This window comes from Schistocerca piceifrons, chromosome 2, assembly GCF_021461385.2.
Source record: "Schistocerca piceifrons isolate TAMUIC-IGC-003096 chromosome 2, iqSchPice1.1, whole genome shotgun sequence".
Classification (NCBI taxonomy): domain Eukaryota; kingdom Metazoa; phylum Arthropoda; class Insecta; order Orthoptera; family Acrididae; genus Schistocerca; species Schistocerca piceifrons.
In genome coordinates this window covers 1,062,765,391-1,062,791,196 of record NC_060139.1, presented here as the reverse complement: position 1 = coordinate 1,062,791,196, position 25,806 = coordinate 1,062,765,391, and the positions used below count along the sequence as shown (strand labels likewise).

The following is a 25,806-nucleotide window of genomic DNA, read 5'->3' as shown; positions in this document are numbered from 1 at the left end:
ACTGAACAATTTGAGTTAGCGAATCTAGAGTCAAAGAAGTCAGCTTAAGGAGATAACACGAATAAATCCACATCACTGTGTACTTTTTTATTTACATTAGTTACAGTTAACATCAAATACCATTACTGAAACAATGAGCGTGCCATTTGTACTGAATCTTACAAAATGTGCTAAAACCGACGGCCATCAACCGCAATGCAAGCATGATATCGGCAAATAATATTCTAACGCACGGTGACAAATATTCCTGGTGTGTTTCAATCACATCACAGGCAGCTTCAATACTGGCAACTATTTTTATCTCCGTATCCACTGGGGTCTCATACACAAGTGACTTTAGATATCCCCACTGGGAATGATCGTGGGGATTCAGGTCAGGTGACATCGCAGACCTTGGAATAGACCTCCACTTTCAATCCAGCGACCAGGAGATACACCATAGAAATGGCTGCGGAATCCACACTAAAGCGAGGCGGTACACCATCATGTTGTATCTCTCACGAACAGCCATAGGTGCGTTCTCCGACAATGCAGGTACAAATCTTTGCACGAACCTCAAGTACAGGAAACCATTCAGACGGCTAGGTAGACTTCCTACTAATAGTTCTCCTTGTTGCCTTCCAGGAAATAAAGAAAGTACATGTACATAAACAGCACAGTGCGTATAAACTTGTACGCATGTTAGTTGTAAATAATCTGCAAAACAGTAATGCTAGTGAAAGAGGTAGACCAGTTTTCTTCCATATCTCCTTAAGCTGGTTTCTCCGTTCCCAGGTTCCCTACCTCAAATTTTTCAGTGAAGCACGCTCTATTTCTCGTTACAGTTTTGGACACTCTTCCGGAAACACCCTGTATAGAACATGAAAACGAATCCGTCTTTCATTAACCTATCATTGTTAGAGAATAGAGTTACCTATTTATTTTAAATCATAATTTTACACAATTACGTAAAAACTAAGTTTGATGCATTAATCCTTCTTACGAGGTGTATGTCCTGCGTTGTTTTGGTGACAGCGTATTAACTGACGCTTCGCTAAACTGCAAGTGCGAGTCGCACGATGCTCATACTACTTGCAGTGGATCTTGACGCTGTGTGGAATTCCTGTGTGATGGTCTGGATAGATGTCTGGCTATTACACAGTACGACCATCTTCAGCTGTCGGCGGTCTCTGTCAGTCAGCAGACGAGATCTGCCTGTACACTTTTGTGCTGTATGTGTTACTACATGTTTCCACTTCACTATTACATCGGAAACAGTGGACCTATAGATGTTTAGGAGTGCGGTGTGTAAATCTCGATTACAGACGTATGACACAAGTGACACCCTATCACCTGACCACGTTCGGAGTCCGTGAGTTCCGCGGATCGCCTCATTCTAATGACTACTGAGGTCGCTGATTGGAGTACTTGGCAGTAGGTGGCAGCACATTGCACCTAATATGAAAAACGTATGTTTTTGTGGGTGCCCGGATACTTTTGATCACATACTGTAAATTCGCCAGTCATCTAACTTGCCATCTGACTCACCGTGTGACACGTGAAGTAAATGAAGCAAACTGACATGCGGAAACATCCGTCGCGTGATGAGTCTCTCTTTCACCAGTTAGATCGTTCTTTTCGTTCTCAGCTTTTTTACTATTTTACTATTTCCGAACATATACCACAGAATAATTTCCCGTGTAGTAAGTTCGTACACTGTGCCTGTATAACCTTTGCGTGAGGTAGCAGCTTGCAGGTGCAAGTTCTGTCCTAGAGCGACAGATGGCGGTACAACTGCAGACAGACACTGTGCCGTGTGCACCACGGTACATGCGTCGATTCACAGCACTTACAGACACCCGTGCAGGCACATCGCTGCGTGTGGGCCGGGCTCCATACTGAATAATCTGGTCTACTTATCGGATAAGTTTAACGGACTTGTACGCATAACTATTCAATACCCGTTATCTTAGCGATTTCTCCTGTATTGCTCAGCAGAACACATATACTCATGGTGCAGTTATGGAGCAGATAGAGATACCTAAAAACGTCGAGTGGAAAGTATTGTCCCATGAATAGGAACGGGCTGTTATATACCTGACGACGAATTCATTTTCTTTAACGAATTTTTTACGTGCTTCTTCAGTAAAGGAAGTTCGCTCACAACAGCAGATCCAAACAGAAAATCAGTGACTCAACCGTGGAATTGTCTGGGACAAATCAAAACTACGGTCTGGCACAATGCAACTGTGAAAGTATTGTGAATGGTCATCGTGACTATAGGCCGTCGTAAAGTTTTTAAGCGACTGAAGTAGTTAAACAGCTACAAATCTTTCAGTTATTGAGTCTTGTGTTGTTTAACACTGTCTAGCGGGTCAAGGCGACAATGGTAGACCTTCATTAAACTGATTTGATAGCCTGAGATGAAGACGCTTGCACAACACAGAGTAGCGTGGAGAACTGTTTCAAACCAGTCTTCAGACACCACCATCAACAAAAATGTAGCAGTTTAGACAGTTAATCCGTTCCCACCAGTAAATGTTACCATTTAAACCCACGGAAAAGCCGGTCACACGGTTTGTCTCGTACGCCACAAACCGCCAAGAGTGTGAGGTTCACATCGCAGCAACGAACATGACTCTTTCACGACCGCCACGGAAGCTCAGACGCACTCACGAAAAGAAGGTGTCAAATGATTGTTTTCATTTGTACCAGAGGCAATCAATTTGAACTACAGTTCTGTATTATTTTGGACTGTTTTGTCACTTCCTTTAAGGAAATTGAAACTGGACAAGACTTGGGAAGGCAGTCGGCTGTGGCGTAGTTTAAGATAAAACGTCTCACCATTGGCCTCTACCAATATCCGAATAATGTGGAAAGCCTGTCGCATATCTATGGAAAGGCTGTGCTTCACGTTAACGAAGTATTGATTTACATCTAAATCTACATCAATACTCTGTGAGCCACTGCACAACGGAAGGTACCTCGTACCAGTACCAGTCTTTTCTTCTTCTGTTCCACTCGGTAACAGTGAAGAAAAATACCTACCTATCAACCCTACTTTTCTCAGCTTATCTTTCTGCCCTTACTTGGGCTCTAAGTTGTCGGCAGTAGAATCGTTCCGCAGCCGGTCTCAAACGCCGGTTTTCTAACTTTTCTCAATAGTATTTCACGAAAGGAACCTTCAAAGTTTCCCATTTTTCACGGGGCATATCCGTAATATTTGCATGTTTTTCGAATCTGCCGGTAACGAATCTAGCAGCACGCCTTTGAATTGCTTCGACCTGGTGGGGATCCCAAAAACTCGAGCAGCACTCAGATATGGGTCGCATTAGATTTCTATACGCCATCTTCTTTATAGCTGAACTACAATTTGCCAAAATTTTCCCAGTAAAATGAAGTCGATCGCTTGCCTTCCCTATCAACAACCTGACGTGCTCGTTCCACATCGTATCACATAACTGTGTTACGCCTCAGTATTTGATCGATGTGACTGTGTCGAGCAGCACACTGATAATGCTGTATTCGCACTCTGTTTTTTCTACTCATCCACATTGACTTCCATTTTTCTACAGTTAGAGCAACCTACTGCTCATCACACCAACTAGAGTATAAGTCATCTTGCACTCAAGGACGACGCCTTAAATCACACAAATTTAAAGGCTGAAAATTCAAAGAAATACCCACGAATTGCAATTACGATCAACTCAAATTTATATTATCACATAGGTAATCTTGCGGTTAACCAAAGACAGCGTTTTGTTGGTTTAAAGTTAGAAGGTGCAACAGGTCTACAAAAGGCACTGCCTAAACTACGCTTATCCATCCTGCTGGAGTACTTCCTGTGCGGTATGGGATCCTTACTAGGTAGGACTGACGCAAAACATCGAAAAAGTTCAAACAATTACATCTTGTTTGTATTGCAACAAAGTAGGCGACTGAGTGTCATGAATATGTCACGCCAGTTGGTTTGGCAACCATCCAAACAAAGACGTGTTAACAAAGGCGTTTTAACAAAGGCGTTTGTCGTAGCGGCGAGAGATTTACACTAAACTTCAGTCTCCAAACTTGTCCTCAGAAAGCGCAAAACGTTTGTTGACAAGCAACATTATAGGGAGAAACTGTAATTGTAATAAAATAAGAGAAGTCAGAGCTCGTACGGAAAAATTTAAGTGTTCGTTCGTCCCGCATGCTATAGGAAAGTGAAACGGTAAAAGAATAGAATGAAAGTCGTTCGATGAAGACTCTTACGGGTACTTAACTGTGAATTTAAAGTGATCATGTAGATGTACGCCACAGCATAATTAGCCAACAGCTCAGATTCCTGCTCAGTTTGTTCGTCTGATCATTTATGTAAACAGGGAATATGTGCGGTCCTATCGCACTTCCCTGGGGCTCTCCAGACGATACCCTTCTCTCAGACGAACGCTCCGTCGAGGACAGCTCGGGGGTTATATTATTCAAGACGACTTCAAGCCACTCACATAACTGCAAACCTAATCCGTAAGCTCGGGCCTTCGTCAGCGGTCTGCAGCAGGGCACCGTGTCAAGCGCTTTCCGGTAATAAAGGAATAGGGAATCCGTCCGTCGCCCTACTTCCTTGGTTATATGTTCAAGACTTCCGAAGTTATGGATACTGGTCTGTAAGTATGCGAGTCCGTTCTCTTACCTTCCTTATACACAGGAGTCACATGCGTTACTTTTCCGGTCGCTTGGGACTTTGCGCTGCACGAGAGTTTCTGGATAAATGCAAGCTAAGTAAGTGCCCAATGTCGCAGAGCACTCTATGCAAAAATTGAGTAGAATCTCACCTGGACCTGGCAACTTACTTGTTTTCAACTCTTTCAGCTGTTTCTCTTCGCCAGAGATGCTTATTACTAAGTCATTCATATGGGAATCTGTGCGATGGTCAGCGACAGTATCTTTGTACGATTCCTTAAACGTGAAATTTAGAACTTCACGTTTCCTTTGCTCTCTTCTATTGCCACCCGAAAATGATCGTCATGTGACTGGCTGGAATATTTCGACCTGCTTATCGATTTTACGTGTGACCAGAATTTTCTCGACTTCTAGGCAACAACTTTCGCTAAGCTATGACGGTGGTAGTTGTGTACGTCTCTCGTCGATCTTCTTAGACGCGCATATTTAGCTCTCGTCGCTTGCGCTTTCGTTTTGAACCGAGAATACGACAGTTCCTGTTTCCTCATCATTTTCAGAATTTTATTATTATACCACATTGGGTCTGTTCCATCCTTAATCAACTTATCTGGCACGTATAACTCCCGAGCACGACTTATAAACGATTTAAACTTTGCCAATAATCCCTCCACCTCCGTCTTAGTGGAAATAAGTGATGTCCATTCATCAGTTAATGGTGTCTGACGAAGAGCATATGTTTTAGCAACTTAACTATGTGACGTCTATTACATGAATTCAAGTAGCGGTGAAGACACATATTGATGCAGGGGTTCTCGGTGCAGCCAGTGTGAAGGCATGGAAACAGAATTATATGAAAAAAATTTCATGAGCGCAGGTTGTTTCCGAGCCTGTTACATCTCTTCCTATGCCAAATGCGTAACTACCGCAGAACGACAGCCGAAAAAGGAGAAAAGCAGTGATGTCAAATGCAAAATTGTTTGGGGAAACGAAACGGAATGTAATATGCATTTCAGGTTTGGAAGCCACGGTACAGTCATGCTAGAGTGAACCACTTCTGAAGTGAGAGAAAGAAAAGACATCACGTCCCGAGGAAAGGCTCAGTACAATTCTATTGGAGGCGAGCGAGCAGACAAACACTGCCAGTGGAACACAAACAGCACACTCTTTTGTTTCCGTGCCTACGCGGCATTCGAAAAGAGCTGATGAAAATGCCACGTTCTGCGGGGAAATTCGACAGCCGAGCTGAAAATGGTTTCGGAATGAAAGGAAAGTGTGCGTCATGGAAAACACATGTGAGGTGTACAGTGGAAGAGAGTTACAAAATGCTTATGTTTTGCTTAAGGACGAATAAAAATGCAACATAGAATGAAACAAAATCGTTGCTATTAGCACGGCCCCTTACAAAGAATCCCTTTTCTGTTCTGAAGACTAAGCTCCTTCACAGAGGGACATTGGAGAATGCTATGGAAAAACACGAAACAGCAATGGCGTTAAGAAACAGACCAACTTAGTTCTCAAAGCAGACAACGCACCAGGGCAGTTGTACCTTGTTTCGTCTCGCGTTGAAGGAATTCTTTTACACGGAGCGAAAATCGCAGTTTGTCAGCGCTAGCAATGAATGTATTAGAATTTTTCTTTGACCGTGTACTGCTGCGCGTACACTGCCATGTACACGACCACTCCTGCAGGTGGTGAGGCAGTCCGCAGGTTCGCCTCCTTTGAGGTGGAACAGGGCGAGAAAGGTTGTGGTGCGTCACCGCTAAGAAACATAGCTCGATGAAACTTGGACCATATGTGGAAAGAACTACTACTGTTTAGTCCTGGTAGAGGTAACCGAAAGAAACACGCATTAAGACTAACAGAAATGACTCTCTTATTCAAAGGCAGTAGTTGTACTGGAGTCACCGTGATATGTTATAGCTCACTGGACATTATAAAATGTGGGAATGGTTGTTAATAGCACGTGGGATCGGTAGGGACAGTAGCGAGTGTTGCGTAAAGTGCTCCCATGCTGACCATAAAGTTGGTAAGGAGTTCTGGTGGATGCCCACTTCATTCCTCCACCAGCGAGACTGAGAACTGCCGGATGATCGATGGTGCATTTGGACGTCCTGCACCATGTCTCCCCAGCGGACGCCACACGTGCCAGATTTCAGCCGGGGAAAACCTGCAGGCTACTCGAGTCACCTAATATCATCTCATTCCAGGAGCCCTTCCACCTGTTCAATTCGTTGCGGTAGAGTATTGCCATCCACAAGAATAAAGGTCGGTCCGAAGGCACCCCTGAAAAGAAGCACAAGGGGAAGCAGTACAGTATTACAATAAAGCTGACCGGCAACTGCGTCGTGTTCGAAGTCTCGGAGGTCAGTAAGGCAATGCAGTGTTATGCCTCCCTAGACCGTAATTCGTGTATCACCAAAATAATTGTATTCGACAATGTTCCTGTGTGCACTACGTTTTCCGACCTCTCGTCATATCAGAGTACGTCCAGAGTCATTACGCAGAACGGATATGCTCTAATTGGAGAATATATTCCAAAATATACTCGAAAATTCGAATCAGGAACAGCTGGCAACATAAGTAACGTAGAAGTAGATATCCTCGGAGTAGTGAAGCAACTTAAATCACCTAAAAAAAGCAAATCTTCCGGTGCAGACTGTATACCAGATAGGTTCCTTTCAATATACGCTGATACAGTAGCACCTTACCCAACAATTATATACAACCGATCGATCGACGAAATATCCGTACTCAAAGACTGAGAAGTTGCACAAAAAAAGTGTGTGAATCCCTAAGGTACCAAACTGCTGAGGTCATCGGTCCCTAGATTTACGCAGAACTTTAACTTACGCTAAGAACAACACACACACCAATTCCCGAGGGAAGACTCGAACCAGCGGCAGAAATGGCCGTGCAGTCCGTTACATACCGAATCAAATCGCACGACCACTCCGTGCGGCGGAAGTTGAAAAGGTCACATGAATATTCCAGAAAGGTAGTGGGAGTAATCCACTAAATCGCAGGCCCATATCATTAACATTGGTATGCAGAATGATTTTGGAACATATGTTGTGTTCGAACATTATGAATTACGTCGAAGAGAACCGTTTGTTGACACACAGTCAGCCGGCCGGTATGGCCAAGCGGTTCTAGGCGCTTCAGTCTGGAACCGCGCCACTGCTCCGATCGCAGGTTCGAATCCTGCCCCGGGCATGGATGTGTGTGATGTCCTTAGGTTAGTTAGGTTTAAGTTGTTCTAAGTTCTAAGGGACTGATGACGCCCGATGTTAAGACCCATAGTGCTCAGAGCCATTTTTTTTACACACAGACGACACGGATTTAAGAAACACCGTTTTTGTGAATAATAACTATTTCTTTAGTCACACGAAGTGTCGCGTGTTATTGACAAGGGGTTTGAAATTGATTCCGTATTTCTGACACTGCGGCACACAAGCAGCTTGAAATGACATTACGTGGTTATGGAATACCTTCTCATTTATGTGACTGGAATCGTGATTTCCTGTCGGAAAGGGCACATTTCTTAGCAACTGACACAAAGCCATCGAGTAAAACAGAACCGATATCTGATGTTCCCGAAGGTAGTGTTATAGTACCTTTGCTGTTGCTTATCTATATAAACGATTTGGGAGACAATCTAAGGAGCTGTCTTAGGTTGTTTGCAGATGATGCTCTCGTTTATCGTCTAGTAAAGTCATAAGAAGACCAAAACACTTTGAAAAGCGATTTTGAAAGATATCTGTATGGTATAAAAATTGAAATTGACTCTAAATAACGTAAGGTGTGAGGTCATCCACATGAGCGCTAAAAGGAATCCGTTAAACTTCGGTTGCACGATAAACCAGTCAAATGTAAAGGGGATAAATTCAACTAAATATCTAGCAATTACAGCTGCGAACAACTTAAATTGAAACTAACTCTCAGAAAATGTTATGGGGAAGGCAAACCAACTACTGCGTTTTATTTGAAGAGCTCAAAGAAAATGTAACAGATCTGCTAAAGAGACTGCCTACATTGCGCTTGCCCGTCCACTTTTAGAATATTTCTGCTCGATGTGGGAACATTACCTAATAGGATTGACGGAGTGCATCCAGGAAGTTCAAAGAAGGGCAGCGCGTGTTGTATTATCGCGAAATAGGGGAGAGAGTGTCAGTGAAATGATACAGGACCTGGGGTGGACATCACTAAAACAAAACCGTTTTAGGTTATGGCGGGATCTTCTCACGAAACTTCAATCACCAACTTTCCCCTCCGAATGCGAAAATATTTTGTTGGCACTGACCTACATCAGGATAAGGCATGATAAAATAAGGGAAATCAGAGATCACAGGGAAAGATGCAGGTGCTAGTTTTTTGTGCGTGCCGTAGGAGGTCGGAATAATAGAGAATTATTGTGAAGGTTCTTCGGTGAACACTCCGTCAGGCACTTAAATGTGATTTGCAGGGTATCCACCTAGATGTTGATGCAGATGGAAAAGTGTATGCAACCTCATTCCGCTTTGGTCCAGCCCTACGCTGTTGGAAACTTCGCAAAACTCTTAACACGGTACAGTCACCAATCAACGTTATTCTGACACTGTATTCCTTCCTCATTTGCGTCTTTTCGGGGGTGCATTCGGCGCTGACGTCACTTTCATGGACGGGAATACGCGACCGCAGTGAACAGCGCAGGTGGAAGAGCTCTTGGAACGAGAGGATATTAGGCGGACAGAGTGGTCTACGCGTTCCTCCGATTTATAACCCATCGAACACTTGGGGAGACTATTGCAGCACTTTCACATGCACCAGCAGTTATGAACCGCACCGGTGTAGGAATGAAACGTCGTAGTACGAGAATTCCTTACCAGATTTGTGGAGAACTTGAAATCACATTGCTGAACATGCGATGTGATCGGTGGTAATTACACAACCAACTGAGAACCATGTCCCACCTTTTGTAACGTCAAGGGACTATCACATTCTAACAATTTTCTTTGAATAAATGTGATATTTCTGTTCATCTCAATGCGTATTTTTTTAAATCACTTTCCGTACTGTATTCAAGTAGTTCTTTCTTTGTATGGTCCCACTTTCCTCGATCTATATTACGTGGCAGTGAGTGACACATCACACGAAAGTATTACAGGTAAAATTTTATTGTCTGACGTTGTGTTGGGCTTAGTTGTCGACTGGTCGTGCTATCTGTGGGAAGAAACGAACAAACACCATCCGCACAGGCCTTAAACGCCCAAAGTTACCGACCGACCGCGGTGTCATCCTCAACCCTTAGGCGTCTCCAGATGCGGATACGGAGAGGCATGTGGTCAGCACACCGGTCTCCCAGACGTCGTCCGTTTTCGTGACTTCTCAGTCAAGTAGCTCCTCAATTCGCCTCACAAGGGCTGAGTCCACCCCCTTGTAACAGCACTCGAAAGTGCTAGCCAAGCGCGACAGCACTTCGGATATCTCACGGAACCCGATGTTACTACTGCGGCAAGGCCGTTCGCACGTCATCTCCGCAACCAACTATAATACCTAATAAGCACCTAATGTCTGGTGTATACAACAGTCAAATAAGAAATTAAGTATTTTCTATATCAGTGAGTTCTTCGATTATTTTCAGTTGCTCTCAGTAAAGTACTTTCCTACCCCCATTTTGTTAACGGATCGCGATGTTTAATCACCTAACACTGTTATACATATATCTCTGGTCCGCCACCGCAGTCGAGTGATCAGCGCACATGGCTGGTGTGTGGAGGGCGCGGGTTTGATTCCCGCTACAGATGCGTATTTTTCCATTGGTGGTAAGACTAGTACGAGGTGCGCTCACCTCGTGACGGCACTTGAGGAGCTACCTACCCGAGGAGTAGCTGCTCTACGGTGTGGGAAGTCTGCAAAACGGCCGGGAGATGTGCTGTGCTGAACACTTGTTGTCCCTCCGTACCGCATCCCCCTGACTCCGCAAGGCACAGGATGACACGGCCGGCAGGCAGCCCTTAGGGCTTCACGGCCTGGACGAGGAGCCCCTTTTAAATGCACGGTTGTGGGAAACAACCGGAACAGCCCGTGTTGCAGGAATAGCGCGTTGCAGGATGTGTTCGCTGATACATAACTGTTAAGAAAAAGAAAATAGACATTTTGCGCAGTTTCCTAGTCAGTTAGAATTGAAGTTAGTCAGCGAGGCCGTTGAGCGCGTAAATTGAAGCAGCCCGCCAGATACAATTAGTGTTAGTTGTTCTCATAGCGTATATTGTAGCTCACGTGGCTGCTCAGCCTTCGGTTCGGGTTATATCCTTACTACCGTACCATGTCCATGGTTTGTATTGCTCTCTTATTGGGTTTTAGAAAACTGATGAAGGACACGGTTGGCGACATCGTCTTTGGCGGGCAGCTTCAATTTGCGAGCGACGGCATGATTGCCTAACCCTCCATGCTAATTACCTCAGAAACTGCGCATTGTATCGAAAGTTTTCCTTAAGAAATATTTCTCAGCCCAACATACGCTCCACAAACCTTACAAGCTTTTCAGATTATTTCTTACCACCCTATAAATCTCGGTGAACTATTTCCGAACCACAGATAACACTCCTTCAATCCTGTACTGTTCACTAATTAGTTTTTTCAGTGTATGTGAGCAATTGATTTAAACCTCCAGCAACGCACATCTGCGAATGACTGTCTTCATAAATATTTCAACAAACATACAAAAGTCAATTTTTACCTTTTGTCTTCAGAAATCATTTCGGCTTGTTTATTACACAAAATATACAAAACACAATTACCGTATTACCTTTTGTATTCAAACGTCACTTCACGTTGGTGTGTTCAACACAAAAGAATGCACTCCAATGCTACGCAGTGAGACTTTCAGTAATAGCATGCATAGTACTGATTAGAACAATGATATTCAATACGGGATACATCATCCATCTCCTAACTGTCGTCGCAGAAGAGTTTTCTCTGCCTTAGGCTTTTCCCAGTAGAGGACAGGTGAAATATAAATCCAGCGATTCGAAATTTTTGTGCAGCACGAAGAACAGCCGTCGGCGCTCGTCTCATTACCACAACGTTCATGCAACAAAGAAGAACACAAAAAATACAGTGTTCATTTTTACTTTACATAATTACAGAGCTTACGGAGAATTTAGAGGTAAGTCTAAATTTCGTTGAATCCACGTTTGTCCCTAAAGTAACAGCATTTTAGTCAATGTTTCACACGATGTTATGAGAACATGTTAAATATAATTCCAGCTAAAATTTCACCGCTCTAGCTGTAACCTTATTGGAGATGGACTGATGTTTCGTTGTGTAAACAGAGCTGAAAAACATCTTTTTAGCGAATAAAATGTTTTCTCTCTCGAAAACTGCTAGTCTTACAGCAACGAAATTTTTGCTGGTGTTTGATTATAGTATAGAAATTGTAAAAATGATAATACAACTTGGGAAAAATTAGTGCTGATCTGCTCGCCTCTGAAAATGTAGCAGAAGGGACTTCCTTCGTCAGTTGCCACAACAGAACATAAATTAAATATAGAGGTCATGTTGATAATGCACCGCACCCACTAGCTATGGGGCCAATAAATTATTGCAAAGTTGACGGAATAATTAGAGGAAGAAGCGAAAGGGATGATAAGAAAAGACTAGAGTAAGTAATCAGCGACATCTGTTGGTATAGCCGCCATAATGCAGCATAGACGAGAAGTCGGAGGAACTTAATCGCCAGAGGGCCTAACGTACCATGTGACACACAGTTCCAAGTAAATCGTAATAAAATATTGTAACAGTGGCTTAATAAGATTATCTTGTTAATGCAATGTATTGCATAAACAGAGGAGTGACAAACAAACACTAGAGTAAAACGAACAAAGAAGAAAATAGAGCAAATGTGTGATGCAGTTTATACTATGTAAACGGAGGGCAAATACACATGCGACAGGCGTAAAACCTCATCAGACAAAGTAGGCATTAGGTGCTTTTACCGGTTCCTGGTTTTTGGATTTACAAATTTCAAGCTCTTCCAGTAAATCGACAGCATGACCTTTTCGCAATCTGCATATTTTTCTCAACGTTGTCCATAATATGGCCGTTCTCTGGTAAGTGTAACCCAAAGGCAATTTTGATACTTGGCTGTAAATTTTCTTTAAACTTTACGTCAAAAGAGAGGCCGGTTTGACCGATATAATACTTATCACAGCAGTCAAAATTGTCATGCGCTTCTCGGCTTAGTTTGAATTTGTAGGGCGTTGTTCGCATGGAAACGGCCCTGACTTTAGATTTATGATAGATTTCTCTGTTTCCTTGGACATACCACCCCCACAAGCCCCTTCCCTGACGAATCTGAGTGGCGTTGCCTCTGAAATGTTTTCGTCACCCAGACGTAAGAAACCCGGATGATTCCTACACTCTAACTCCTCTCATGTAAGGGTCAAAAGAAGGAGTGAAATGTGTATGAAGAGGTGCGGCACCTTCTCATCACGTGACATGTCAATGATGACTTTAGGCAGAACAGTCCTGAAATTTGGTGCTAATGTGCTATCATTAACACACCTCACACCTCACGTGAACCCCTGAGCTGTGGCCACGTGTCGACAGTTTTGCTGTCAGAAGCGCCGCCGAGTCCGTAAAGATGACGTCGCAGGGCGCCACGCTGTCGGCACCTTCGAACCATATTTCAAACTCATACATCACAATCCGGAATAATTAGAGGGTTCCGAGAATGTGATCCTCTAATTCCGTTACGCAGTGTGTTATTAGACTGCCTTAAGAAAATTCATGGTGGTACGGGAGATAGTTTGCACTTTTCCTAGACAATGGAAGCAAGAACAGAAAAAAGATAGAAAATGTTCCTTTGCATTTGGAGACGTAGAGTAATGTTGGACTATGTGTTGTCTGAACCCTTTCCTCCAGTCTTTCCAACTCTGTGTAAAACGGTCTCAGTGAAGTCACAAGTGCTGCAAGTATGCCTAATACATTGTACTTCCGTAATTAAAGATGGAACTAGTGACAAGGGAATGGCTGACAACTTCCGCAATTAAAGAGGAAATTTGTGATATTTACTATAAACTTTCTATTTGAACTATGTTTCGATTGCTGACATTGCACCTGATTCAAAAAAATTAATAAGATGGAAAACGTTGAAAGTATGCAGTACATTGGCGTCGCAGAGCGGCAAGCAGAATAAAATATACCCTGTTGTATGAGTTTTATGTCTCGCAGATGTGCTAGCTGTTGACTTGATTCCCTGTGTTGTGCAGATGACGGCGCGCCGCCGGTAGCCCAGTCCAACGATGGTTTCCTCAACTTCAGCTCCATCAGCCGCGAGCACATGGGCTGGTACAAGTGCACCAGTCGCGACGCCAGCTCCATCGGCTACTACCTCAACGTCATCTGTGAGTACATCACAATACTGCCTCATCCTCACAATTGATCGCCGCGAGAAGTAGCCACGCGGTATAGGGCGCCTTACCACCGTTCTCATGGCTCCCCACGTCGGAGGTTCGAGTCCTCCCTCAGGCATGGCTGTCTGCGTTGTCCATAGCGTAAGTTAGTTTAAGTTAGATTAAGTAGTGTATAAGCCTACGGACCGAGGGCCTCAGCAGTTTGGTCCCGTAAGACCTTACCACAAATTTCAATTTCAACCTGAAGGTAATTAAGAAATTTCCAGTTTCCTCGCAATTGATCTAAGAATTTCATACTATTCATTCAGTACCTATTTGAGTGTAGCACACTACCTCCTCAACTTCAGATGAAACCCACGCTACTATCTCAGTGTCTTTTGTGTCTAAAACAGCCACTTCAATCTCGAGTGTGAGTTTCTACAATATCGACTGAATGCTATAATATGTCAAGCTTGTACAGTTCCGCACTGTCATCTAATAAACCAAATTTGTGTGTACGGAATACTGGAACAGATTAGTGACTAGACCGAGGGCTTGCTTGCAAATACACTGTCCAATCATATTAATATGATCAGCGCCTATGTTCGACATGCACTGATCACTCACTGACGGCAGGTGCTACCACTAGCAGTCAAGGATATACACAGAAGCGCCAAAGAAACGGGTGTATGCATGCGTATTCAAATGCAGAAACGTATAAACAGACAGAATACGACACTGCGATCGGCAACGCCTATACAAGACAAGTGTCTGGCGTAGTTCACAGACCGATTACTGCTGCTACGATGACAGGTTATTAAGATTTAAGTGACTTTGAATGTATGTGGCGTTATAGTCTGCGAACGAGCGATGAAACATAGCATCTCCGATGTAACGATGATGTGGGTATTTTCCCGTACGACCGTTTCACGAGTGTACCGCGAATATCAGCAATCCGATACATCAAATCGACACCGCTGCGGCTGGAGAAAGATCCTGAAAGAATGGGACCAATGACGGCTGAATGGAATCGTTCAACGCAAATTTCTGCAGATTTCAACGCTGGGTGCTCAACAAGTGTCAGTGTGCGAACCATTCAACAAAACACCATCCATATGGGCTTTCGGAGCCGAAGGCCCGCTCGCATACACTTGATGACTGCACGACACAAAGCTTTACGACTCGTCTGGGTCCGTCAACAACGACATTGGACTGTTCATAACTGGAAACAAGTTGCCTGGTCGGACGAGTCTCGTTTGAAATTGTATCCAGGGGATGGACGTTTACGAGTATGGAAACAACCTCACGAACCCATGGACCCAGCATGTTAGCAAGGTACTGTTCAAGCTGGTGGAGGCTCTGTAATGGTGTAGAGCGTGTGAATTTGGAGCGATACGGAACCCCTGATATGTCCGGATACGAATCCGACAGGTGACACATACGTAAGGACAATGTCCGATCACCTGAATTAATTGATGTCCATTGTGCAATTTGACGGGCTTGGTCAGTTCCAGCAGGACAATACGACATCTCACACATCCAGAATTGCTACAGAGTGGCTCCAGAAGCACTCTTCTGAGTTTAAACACTTCCGCTGGCTACCAAATCACCAGACAAACGTTATTGAGCATATCTTTGATTCGTTGAGACGTGCTGTCAGAAGAGATCTCCACCCCTTTGTACTCCTACGGATTTATGGACAAACCTGCAAGATTCATGGTGTCAGTTCCCTCCAGCACTACATTAGTCGAGTCTATGCCACGTCGTGATGCCGCACTTCTCCTTGCTCACGCGCTCCCTACACGATGTTAGGCAAGTGTACCAGTTTCTTTGGTTCTTCAGTGTATAAAGCATGACGTTGAGTGGGAGTAATGCGGAAATGCGGGAAACATTGCAGAAGTTTTTGAACAACGGAAACTGAGCGATTTATCTGACGTCGAAAAGTGAATGATCATTGGCTTTCGGGACAAGGGTGAAAGCTTTTCTGAAACGGCTAACTTGTGCCGTCGTGGTTAAAGTACAGTACACCATATATGGCAAAATGGCGCTATCAAAAACCGCTGTGGAAATGTGTACGGGCGAGCTGGCGTGCAACTATTGAGCAGCCCACCACCCACATGAATTAAGGGGCCACCAACAGGTCCTCTCGAACGACTGCTGAGCAGATGTTGCTGCATATGGGCCTCCACAGCAGGCGGCTGGTCCATGCAACCGTTCCTACTGCTCTTCATCGGCATCGAAGGCTGGAATTTGCACGCCTGTACCGTATCTGGACGCCCACTAAGTAGCGACAGCTGGACTCTTCCAATGGGTCATGTTTTATGCTCCATCAGATATGTCGACGAAAGGATCCAAGCAGGAGGGAGCGCTAAGGTCTCGGAAATATTTTCGTCACATTACCCGGGTGACCTCGTCATTCTGGAAGTCACAGAGGATCAACACAATTATGGGTCTATGCTTCGGAACCATGCCCACCACTGCATGTATTTTACTTGTCCTCGGCACGACGGCATCTACCAGCAAGGAAATGCAACATGAAAAACATCATGTTTACGCCAGTGACTGTTAAACTTTTTATTTCCAGTATTGCAATTTCGGCCTTAGGCCATTACCAAGTGCAGATGATTTGCCTTTAAGCCATGTCTACTTTATACAAGTTGACATATTTATATGTCGTGGTGTCAGCTTGTATAGGTCACGGCAGTGGCTCCGCATTCCAGACGGTGCCTTCCACAACTTCACTGAGTCCCTTCCTGTACGTCTTGGTGCTGTCCGCGCTACAAAAGGTGGTTACTGAGGCTTTTGACAGGTGGGGAGATTTAAATGACCGGACGGTGTAGATCACAGCATGTTATTCTTAAGAGAGACAAATCTTTAGTAGACGTAAAAATAACATTGGACGTACCGCAAACAAGTGTTATACACTCCTGGAAATGGAAAAAAGAACACATTGACACCGGTGTGTCAGACCCACCATACTTGCTCCGGACACTGCGAGAGGGCTGTACAAGCAATGATCACACGCACGGCACAGCGGACACACCAGGAACCGCGGTGTTGGCCGTCGAATGGCGCTAGCTGCGCAGCATTTGTGCACCGCCGCCGTCAGTGTCAGCCAGTTTGCCGTGGCATACGGAGCTCCATCGCAGTCTTTAACACTGGTAGCATGCCGCGACAGCGTGGACGTGAACCGTATGTGCAGTTGACGGACTTTGAGCGAGGGCGTATAGTGGGCATGCGGGAGGCCGGGTGGACGTACCGCCGAATTGCTCAACACGTGGGGCGTGAGGTCTCCACAGTACATCGATGTTGTCGCCAGTGGTCGGCGGAAGGTGCACGTGCCCGTCGACCTGGGACCGGACCGCAGCGACGCACGGATGCACGCCAAGACCGTAGGATCCTACGCAGTGCCGTAGGGGACCGCACCGCCACTTCCCAGCAAATTAGGGACACTGTTGCTCCTGGGGTATCGGCGAGGACCATTCGCAACCGTCTCCATGAAGCTGGGCTACGGTTCCGCACACCGTTAGGCCGTCTTCCGCTCACGCCCCAACATCGTGCAGCCCGCCTCCAGTGGTGTCGCGACAGGCGTGAATGGAGGGACGAATGGAGACGTGTCGTCTTCAGCGATGAGAGTCGCTTCTGCCTTGGTGCCAATGATGGTCGTATGCGTGTTTGGCGCCGTGCAGGTGAGCGCCACAATCAGGACTGCATACGATCGAGGCACACAGGGCCAACACCCGGCATCATGGTGTGGGGAGCGATCTCCTACACTGGCCGTACACCACTGGTGATCGTCGAGGGGACACTGAATAGTGCACGGTACATCCAAACCGTCATCGAACCCATCGTTCTACCATTCCTAGACCGGCAAGGGAACTTGCTGTTCCAACAGGACAATGCACGTCCGCATGTATCCCGTGCCACCCAACGTGCTCTAGAAGGTGTAAGTCAACTACCCTGGCCAGCAAAATCTCCGGATCTGTCCCCCATTGAGCACGTTTGGGACTGGATGAAGCGTCGTCTCACGCGGTCTGCACGTCCAGCACGAACGCTGGTCCAACTGAGGCGCCAGGTGGAAATGGCATGGCAAGCCGTTCCACAGGACTACATCCAGCATCTGTACGATCGTCTCCATGGGAGAATAGCAGCCTGCATTGCTGCGAAAGGTGGATATACACTGTACTAGTGCCGACATTGTGCATGCTCTGTTGCCTTGTCTATGTGCCTGTGGTTCTGTCAGTGTGATCATGTGATGTATCTGACCCCAGGAATGTGTCAATAAAGTTTCCCCTTCCTGGAACAATGAATTCACGGTGTTCTTATTTCAATTTCCAGGAGTGTAGATCGGTTGATCTCCATAATATGCATAATTTTCCTAGAGGATGTCAGAAGATCCATGAGGCAGTTCCTGCATGATTCTCCTGTACACCGAGAAGTAGAAATGTTTGTCAATTGTGCCGATATGAAGAAGAACCTGCAAAATATCGATGTTTGGAGCAGGTATTGACAATGTAGTCTCATCACAAATATATGTAACTTACTGGCCATAAAAAAAAGGTGAGGAGACCCATCATTTTATGATCACACGGTTGTCGAACTTCAAACTAGCCGTGGGAAAGGCAAATGACAGGTTGAGAAAGACTTCTCAGGAAACCTGCATACCTCTCGCCGTTCTGGTACCATTACTACGTAGGATGGATTGATGAAAAAGACAAGATGGGCAGAAGAGCAGCACGTTTCTTCAGAAGTTCGTTTGGTAACCATGGGAGAGAGATATCTTCACCTAACTCGAATGGCAAACTCTACAAGAGACGTACTGCGAATCACTCCTTGATTTACTGTTATAACTCCTGAAGCCTACTTTCCTAGAAGGGTCAGCCAACATACTGCTTCCCCAAAGTATTTTCGCAAACTGCCCATGGAGGGAGGGCTAGGAGAATTAGAACTCACAATGAGATCCACAAACTATCGTTCTTGCCGCCTATCATTTGTGCGTGGTATAGGAGACGTGGGACGCTGGAGCGGTACATGGAGTACTCTCACAGCCAGCGCCATTACTCGGGTCTAACAAGAGGAGCTACAGCAGTAACATATTCAAGGGATTGTGTGCTGGTCTTCACTCGTCTCTGGCTACGACGTATTTTTAAGTGACTATGCGATTCTTAGTAGGATCCCGATATCGACCCACTTTCGTAATACACAAGTCAGAGGATCCGTGAGAGAAGACACTACTGCAATGTTCTTGCTGTAGGAAATCTCGAGCCACATCGTTTATATGAAGAACTGCGCAGAATTCGGGGTGAGCAGACATATCGACTGCAGAATTGACTGTAGAATTCTACATGTTACTTGTTTACGTTCGTATCTCATCCATATTCGTCAGCAGTACATCGAAGATGATATACAAAAATGAATCACCTTCTACACCAGTTTCTTAGTCAAAATCATGACTGCCACATGTTTTACCATGCACTGATGAAACCTCTTTCTACTCTAGCGGCGTGATAAATATACACAATGGTCGCTGTTGGTCATAAGCAAACCTCACTGGCTACGCCGGCAAATCAAACAGAATGTCTGGAGCACAGACACCAGTTGTGACCTCATCCATGACACAGTTACCTGACTTCATTCTTTGATCTAGATCTACATGGATGGATCTACACGAATACTCTCCAAATCGCAGTTACATGCCTGGCAGAGGGTTCATTAACGACCGTCACTATAATTCTGTTATTCCAATCTCGAACAGCGCGCGGAAAAAACGAACTCCTATAACCTACCGAGCGAGCTCTGATTTCCCTTATGATGATCGTGTCTCCCTATATAGGTCGGTGTCAACAAAATATTTTGGAATTTGGAGGGCAAAGTTGGTGATTGAAATTTCGTGAGAAGATTCCGCCGTAAGGAAACCGCCTTTGTTTTAATGCTGTCCATCCTAAAACCTGTATCGTGTCCGTGACACTCTGTCCCCTATTTAGCGACAATAAAAAACGTGCTGCCCTTCTTTCAACTTTTTCGATGTACCCACTTAATTTTATCTGGTAAGAATCCCGGACTGCGCAGCAGTACCACAAAAGGGGACGGACAAGCGTAGCGTAGGCAGTCTCTTTAGTTACATTTTCTAAGTATTCTGATAATAAAACGCAGTCTTTGGTTTGCCTCTACACCACAATATTTTCTGTGTGTCCTTTCCTATTCAAGCTGGTCGTAATTAATGTTCGTAGGTATTTAGTTGAATTTACGGCCTTTAGATCTGACTCATTTATCCTATAACCGAAGTTTAACAGATTCCTCCTAACACTCATGTGGATAACATCACATTTTTCATTATTTAGGATCAGTTGAAGATTTTTGCACCATACAGATATCTTTTCTAAATAGTTTTGCAAACGATCGAGGATTAAATGGTGAGCAGCGCTCTGGGTGTACCCAAAATGCACCGAAAGACTTAGTAGAGGTAGCAACATAGTTGTTTAGTTGTTAATGTGGTTGATGGGTATCAAGCATACACTGTACTTCTTTTTTGACTAGGAAGCCATTAGGTAAACTAGCTCTTGATCGATGGATTAGTGACTCAATCATCATAGACTCCAGATTTAACTCCTCTCAATTATTTCTTTTAAAGACGCATCTAAAGCACTGTGTATCAACGGTGACCTAAAATCCGAGGTGATATGAAAAAAAATCTAGCAGCATGCTGATCGCAGTTTCCGTCCATTTTTAATTCGCCGTAGAGCTTGGTATTTGCACTGTTTTCTTTTGTCGTCATAGCTGAATCGTGAGTTATGTAAAATCAAACCTGCTCATTAGTACAAAATTCGTTACGAAATGAGAATAGCGGTCCCTACCGAATGTTTCCAGTAGTAAACGGAATCGATTAGTAGACCAATAAAGCACCGAAACGCTACTGAAATAGTATTGCGAGTAGTCTCCTTTTTTTTTGGGGGGGGGGGGGGCATGTAAAAGTTTTCCATTATTGATCAGAAACAAGGCGCTATTTGGTGTACTGGAAAATGCCCATACCGCCATACATTAAAAATAACACAAAGATGCAAGTCTAAAGTGAGTGGAATGCTGCCCGTCATTTTATTAAATATTTTTAGACATTTTAGATCATACGATAGATTCTGCACGATATCCGTCCTCTGTGTGTCAGTGTGCTGATGACTGTCTCCTCGTATGCCCCAACATAGTTATATGCACCGATTCTCGCTTCATGGAACTTCTCAGTTATTTTATTTATTTTATTAAAGATCTTGTCAGACGACAGACAGATAGTCAACAGAGTATGGTGAAAGAGATAAAAGTTAAAAGCAGGTGGCTCACAAAAGCTTCATTATTTTCCTTGCACGACTTTGGCACAGGGCACAACAAAACTTAAGGGTTAAAATTGTACAGTCGGTAAAAGACACTGAACACTGTGTTTGAGATAAGGAAATGATGGCCTAAAATGAAAAATTCATGTGGTAAGAGGTCTGCAGTAATCAATGCGTGAGTGTTCCGTATTTACAAACAATTCACATTTCATAACAACTGCCTGCCGCATGGTCTTCGTTTCGCTACTTCGAAAAACAAGTGACAGTCGTGTTACTTCACGCACCGCAGAGCTTATCACAGCTTACGGTTAACGACTGACAGTCGGAGAATTCTCACAGTAACTTGCAGGCATTGAATTAAATTGTGATGCAATGGCATGTAGTCTCCGGAAAGCGAAACAATTGTGCATAGAAAGGATTCGAAACACGCATCATCGTCTGACAACATGGGCATTTCTAACGTACTACCTGGTGACATTCCTGTTTGTTTCGTAGCGGTACCATAGAGTCATCTACACGCAGTGTTTCCGCGGTCCATCTGGCCGCTGTTTTCAGGTGAGAGGGCTGTTTGCTTGTATCACCGGAAATGATTCATATCGCGAACGTCGGCGCTTTTATACGCCCAACGGAAGTGAAAGTACATCAAAAACAATGAATCGGTATCGAGTACCTCTGTCAAAACATTCCGCTGGACGAGTCAACGAACGTTGTTTTCTTTTTCAAGTCATAATAAGCAGAAGTCCAAATTTTACTGAATGTGTACACCTTCTCTCCGCTTATAACTTGCCGTGCACCTGCCATTCCTGTGCTATGTATTTATGGCAGTCTTTTGTTATTCCATCTCCTCCTTCCCCCTCACCCTGTCGTTCTCTTTTTTCACGCCCTTCCTGTCCATCTCCTCAACACCTTCTCACCATTCACTTTCTCCAATCTCCACTCTCTGTCCATCTCCTTCTACCCCTCCGTCGGTCCATCTACTCCTCCTCTCCATCTCTATATGTCTCATCATAACCTCTCTCTCTATTCATTCCCATCCCATCTCTATCTATCAACTTGCTCCCTCAGTCCATGCGTTTCTTTCTCCTCTGCATATCCGCTCCTTCCCCCTCTGTTCATCTCCTCCTGCCCCCTCCAGTTACATTCCTTCCTTCAACTCTCAATGTTCTTCTCTTCCTCCCATTTTATCCATCTCCCTGTTCATTTCCTCCTGTACCACCTCTTTGTCAATTTACTCTCGCCTTCTCTGTCCATCTGTTCCTTCTCCCCCCCCCCCCCTATGTCCATCTGTTGATCCCACTCAATTCCATCTCCTCCTCACCCTGGCAATTCTGTCTCCTCCCACTCTTGTCTCTGCCCACCTCTTTGACACTCTGCTTCAAGACTGCTTGTGTCGCAGTCATATGTTATTCGACACTTTCTGTGAGTTGTCAAGGCTGTTCGCCTAGTTGGTAAGGAAGGAGTTGACGTTTGTGGTATGTAACTCATATGACCATATCTCATTTTCTGCAACGTTGAGACGTGTTGAGTGTGCTGTTCGCTTATGTTTTGTACTTTTCTGTAACAGATGTCTGAAGATGGGTGTAATCCCGAGACACGTAACATATTCTAATAAAAGAGTCAATTGAACATCTCATGACTTTATTGCGATTGTACAGCATTCGTTGCCAATTATTAGCATGAAAAGGATCACAGGCCTCAGACGGGATTCTATGTCCTGTATATCATTCTCCATTCATTTGCTCTGCAAACATCTGTGTCTATCTCCTCGCCTACCCCTCTCTGTGTCCATCACCTGCTACCTTCTCTCCATGTTTATCTCCTCCTCCCCACTCTTTCTGTGGGTCTGCTGCTCCCCTTCTGTCCATCTGCTTCTCCCCCTCATCCATCGCTTGCTCCCTCTCCCAAACCGATCTCTCCTCCACCTTCAGTTCCATCTCCTCGTTCCTCACACTCTTTCCACTTGCTCCACCTCCACATTCAGTCCATTTCCTTCCACCACCTGTCCATCTCCTCCTCTCCCTCCCTCTGACAATATGGTCCCAACCCCTCTGTCCGTTTCTTCCCCCTCTGTCCGTCTCCTCCTTCGTCCTCCGATTCCATCTTCTCGTACCCCCTCCATCCCCTGATCACACCGTCAAATGTCCATCTTCTCAGTAACCCTCTCTGTCCAACTCCTCCTCAACTTTCTCTGACTATTTGCTTCTGCCCCTCTGGCCATCTGCTCAGTCCCCCTCCCTTCATCTCCTTTTCACTAAAATTCTGTCTCTTCCCCTACCCCATCCAAATACATCCCCTCCTTCCTATCTCTCTGCCCATTTTAAGCTCCCCACTTCCTGGCCATTTACACTTCCTCTATTTGTGCCCATCGCTTCCTTTCTAATCGCTGTCTGTAAATCTCTCTTCTCTCTCCACGTTATACCACTCACCCCGTAATATTTCGGTTGAAATAGTTACAGGGGCTCAGGATGAGCCCTTTACACATGGCTTTGCCCACGTACAAACAATTCAACTACAGTTCACATATAATTAACATATTTCACACGTATTTGTACACATATTTCACCTATATCTCTAGTGAAATCCGCCCTGCAGTTTCACTTCCATGCAGCTCAAGGTTGATGAGGTCGTATCTTTTGAACTATCTGCTGTACAATGATATCACTTTGCAAGTATATCGGATAGTACATGTGGCTACTGTCTGTGAAATGTACTGTGGCTACAGTTAGTAGTAAGAAAGTAGTAAATGTAAACGTCATTCATGAAGCGGAAGTTTTCACGCGTCTCATTGTGTATGGCGTCATATCTTCTGCGTCGTACTTGATATATTTTTCTAGGTACATTTAGGTTCATCTGCATGCTGTCTCCGAAATGTGTTCGGAATAGATGAAGTTGTAAGGAATTAATAACTTTCAATGTGTTGCATGACATGGCAGTTTTACATGTACCTCAGTGTTTATAACGTCATACCTCCTGGACTATGTGTCGTACAATGATAAATATCTCTGCCCCGTTGAATGGTATATGTGAATACTACTTCCAAAGTGCGTTGCGAATGCAGTTGCCACAACGGTAACGCTTTTCGTATTCACGGGACGTACTCAGTCTTAGGTCATCTTTCAGCGACCCAAGGAGCGCTTTAATCTATTGACTGACGGAGGAAATACACTTTTGATGTTACGTCTTTTCAAAATCTTTCCTATCTTAGAATCTGTGCCTCCATCATGTGGTAGGAAAGCAACAGATCCACATGAATCTTCTGCTGGTTCCAGTGAAGGCCTTAACCTGATGGCACGACGGATCCGTTTGTCAGTGTTGCCATTCTGCTTAAGAATCGCTTAAGGAAATCCATCTCTTATGTCAAGGTTTACATTTCCCAGGTTGTATAATTCCACTGGACCCCCCGTGTTCTCGTTTGTTGCATGACTACTCGTTGCATGTAGATACTGGTCCATATGCATTGGTTTTGCTGTAAATGCTGTGTCTCAGTGTCTCATCGTCCTCAGACCACTACGTCCAGAATCGGAAGCCCCCACACAGTGACAAAGCGATGCCTCCGCAAGATCCCTTCTTCCTGGAGTGCTTGTTCTCCTAGGTTCGCAGTAGAGGTTCTGTGAGGTTTGGAATGTAGGAGACGAGGTACTGGTGCAATTAAAGATGTGAAGACGGGTCTTCAGTAGTGCTTGGGTAGCTCAGTTGGTGGAGCAGTTGCCCGCGGAATTCAAAGGTCCGGAATGCAAAGGTCCAGAGTTCGAGTTTCGTTCCGTCACACAGTCCTATATCTGTCAGGAAGTGTCATATCTGCGCACACACCGATGCAGAGTGAAAACTTAGTTCTGGAAACATCTCCCAGGCTGTGGACAAAGCCATGTCTGCGCAGTATCCTTTCTTCCTGGTGTGCTAATTCTGCTACGTTCGCAGGAGAACTTTTGTAAAATTTACAAAGTAGGAGAGGAGACACTGGCGGAATTAAAATTGTGAGTTCGGGTCGTGAATCGTGCTTGGTTAGCTCACCTGGTAGAGCACTTTCCCGCGAAAAGTAAAGGTCCAGAGTTCGAGTCTCGGTACGGCACACAGTCTCAATCTGCAGGAAGTTTCATATCTGCTCACACTCCACTGCAGAATGAAAATTTTGTTCTGGAAATATCCCCCAGGCTGTGGCTAAGCCATGTCTCGCTATATCCTTTCTTTCAGGAGTGCTAGTTCTGCTACGTTCGCAGGACAGTTTCCGTGAAGTTTTGGAGGTAGGAGACGAGGTACTGACGGAATTAAAGCTGTGCGGACGGGGTGTGAGTCGTGCTTGGGATGCTCAGTTGTTAGAGCACTTGCCCGTGAAAGGCAAAGGTCCCGAATGCGAGTCTCGGTCCGGCACACAGTTTTAATCTGCCAGGAAGTTTCATAACAGCACACTCCACTGCAGAGTGAAAATTTGAGTCAGTGACAAATATTTTGAACAAACTGATGGAAAAGCTTTG

The 25,806-nt window shown here is 44.8% G+C and overlaps 1 protein-coding gene across 1 annotated transcript in view; it reads left to right on the top strand.

The window, feature by feature from the left end:
- Positions 1 to 25,806, top strand: part of LOC124776123 (nectin-2-like) — a 212,963-nt gene that overhangs the window by 72,043 nt on the left and 115,114 nt on the right. The window contains exon 5 of the mRNA XM_047250962.1: positions 13,890 to 14,024. Within this exon, the coding sequence (XP_047106918.1) occupies positions 13,890 to 14,024 (135 nt within the window). The remainder of the gene's footprint in view (positions 1 to 13,889; positions 14,025 to 25,806) is intronic.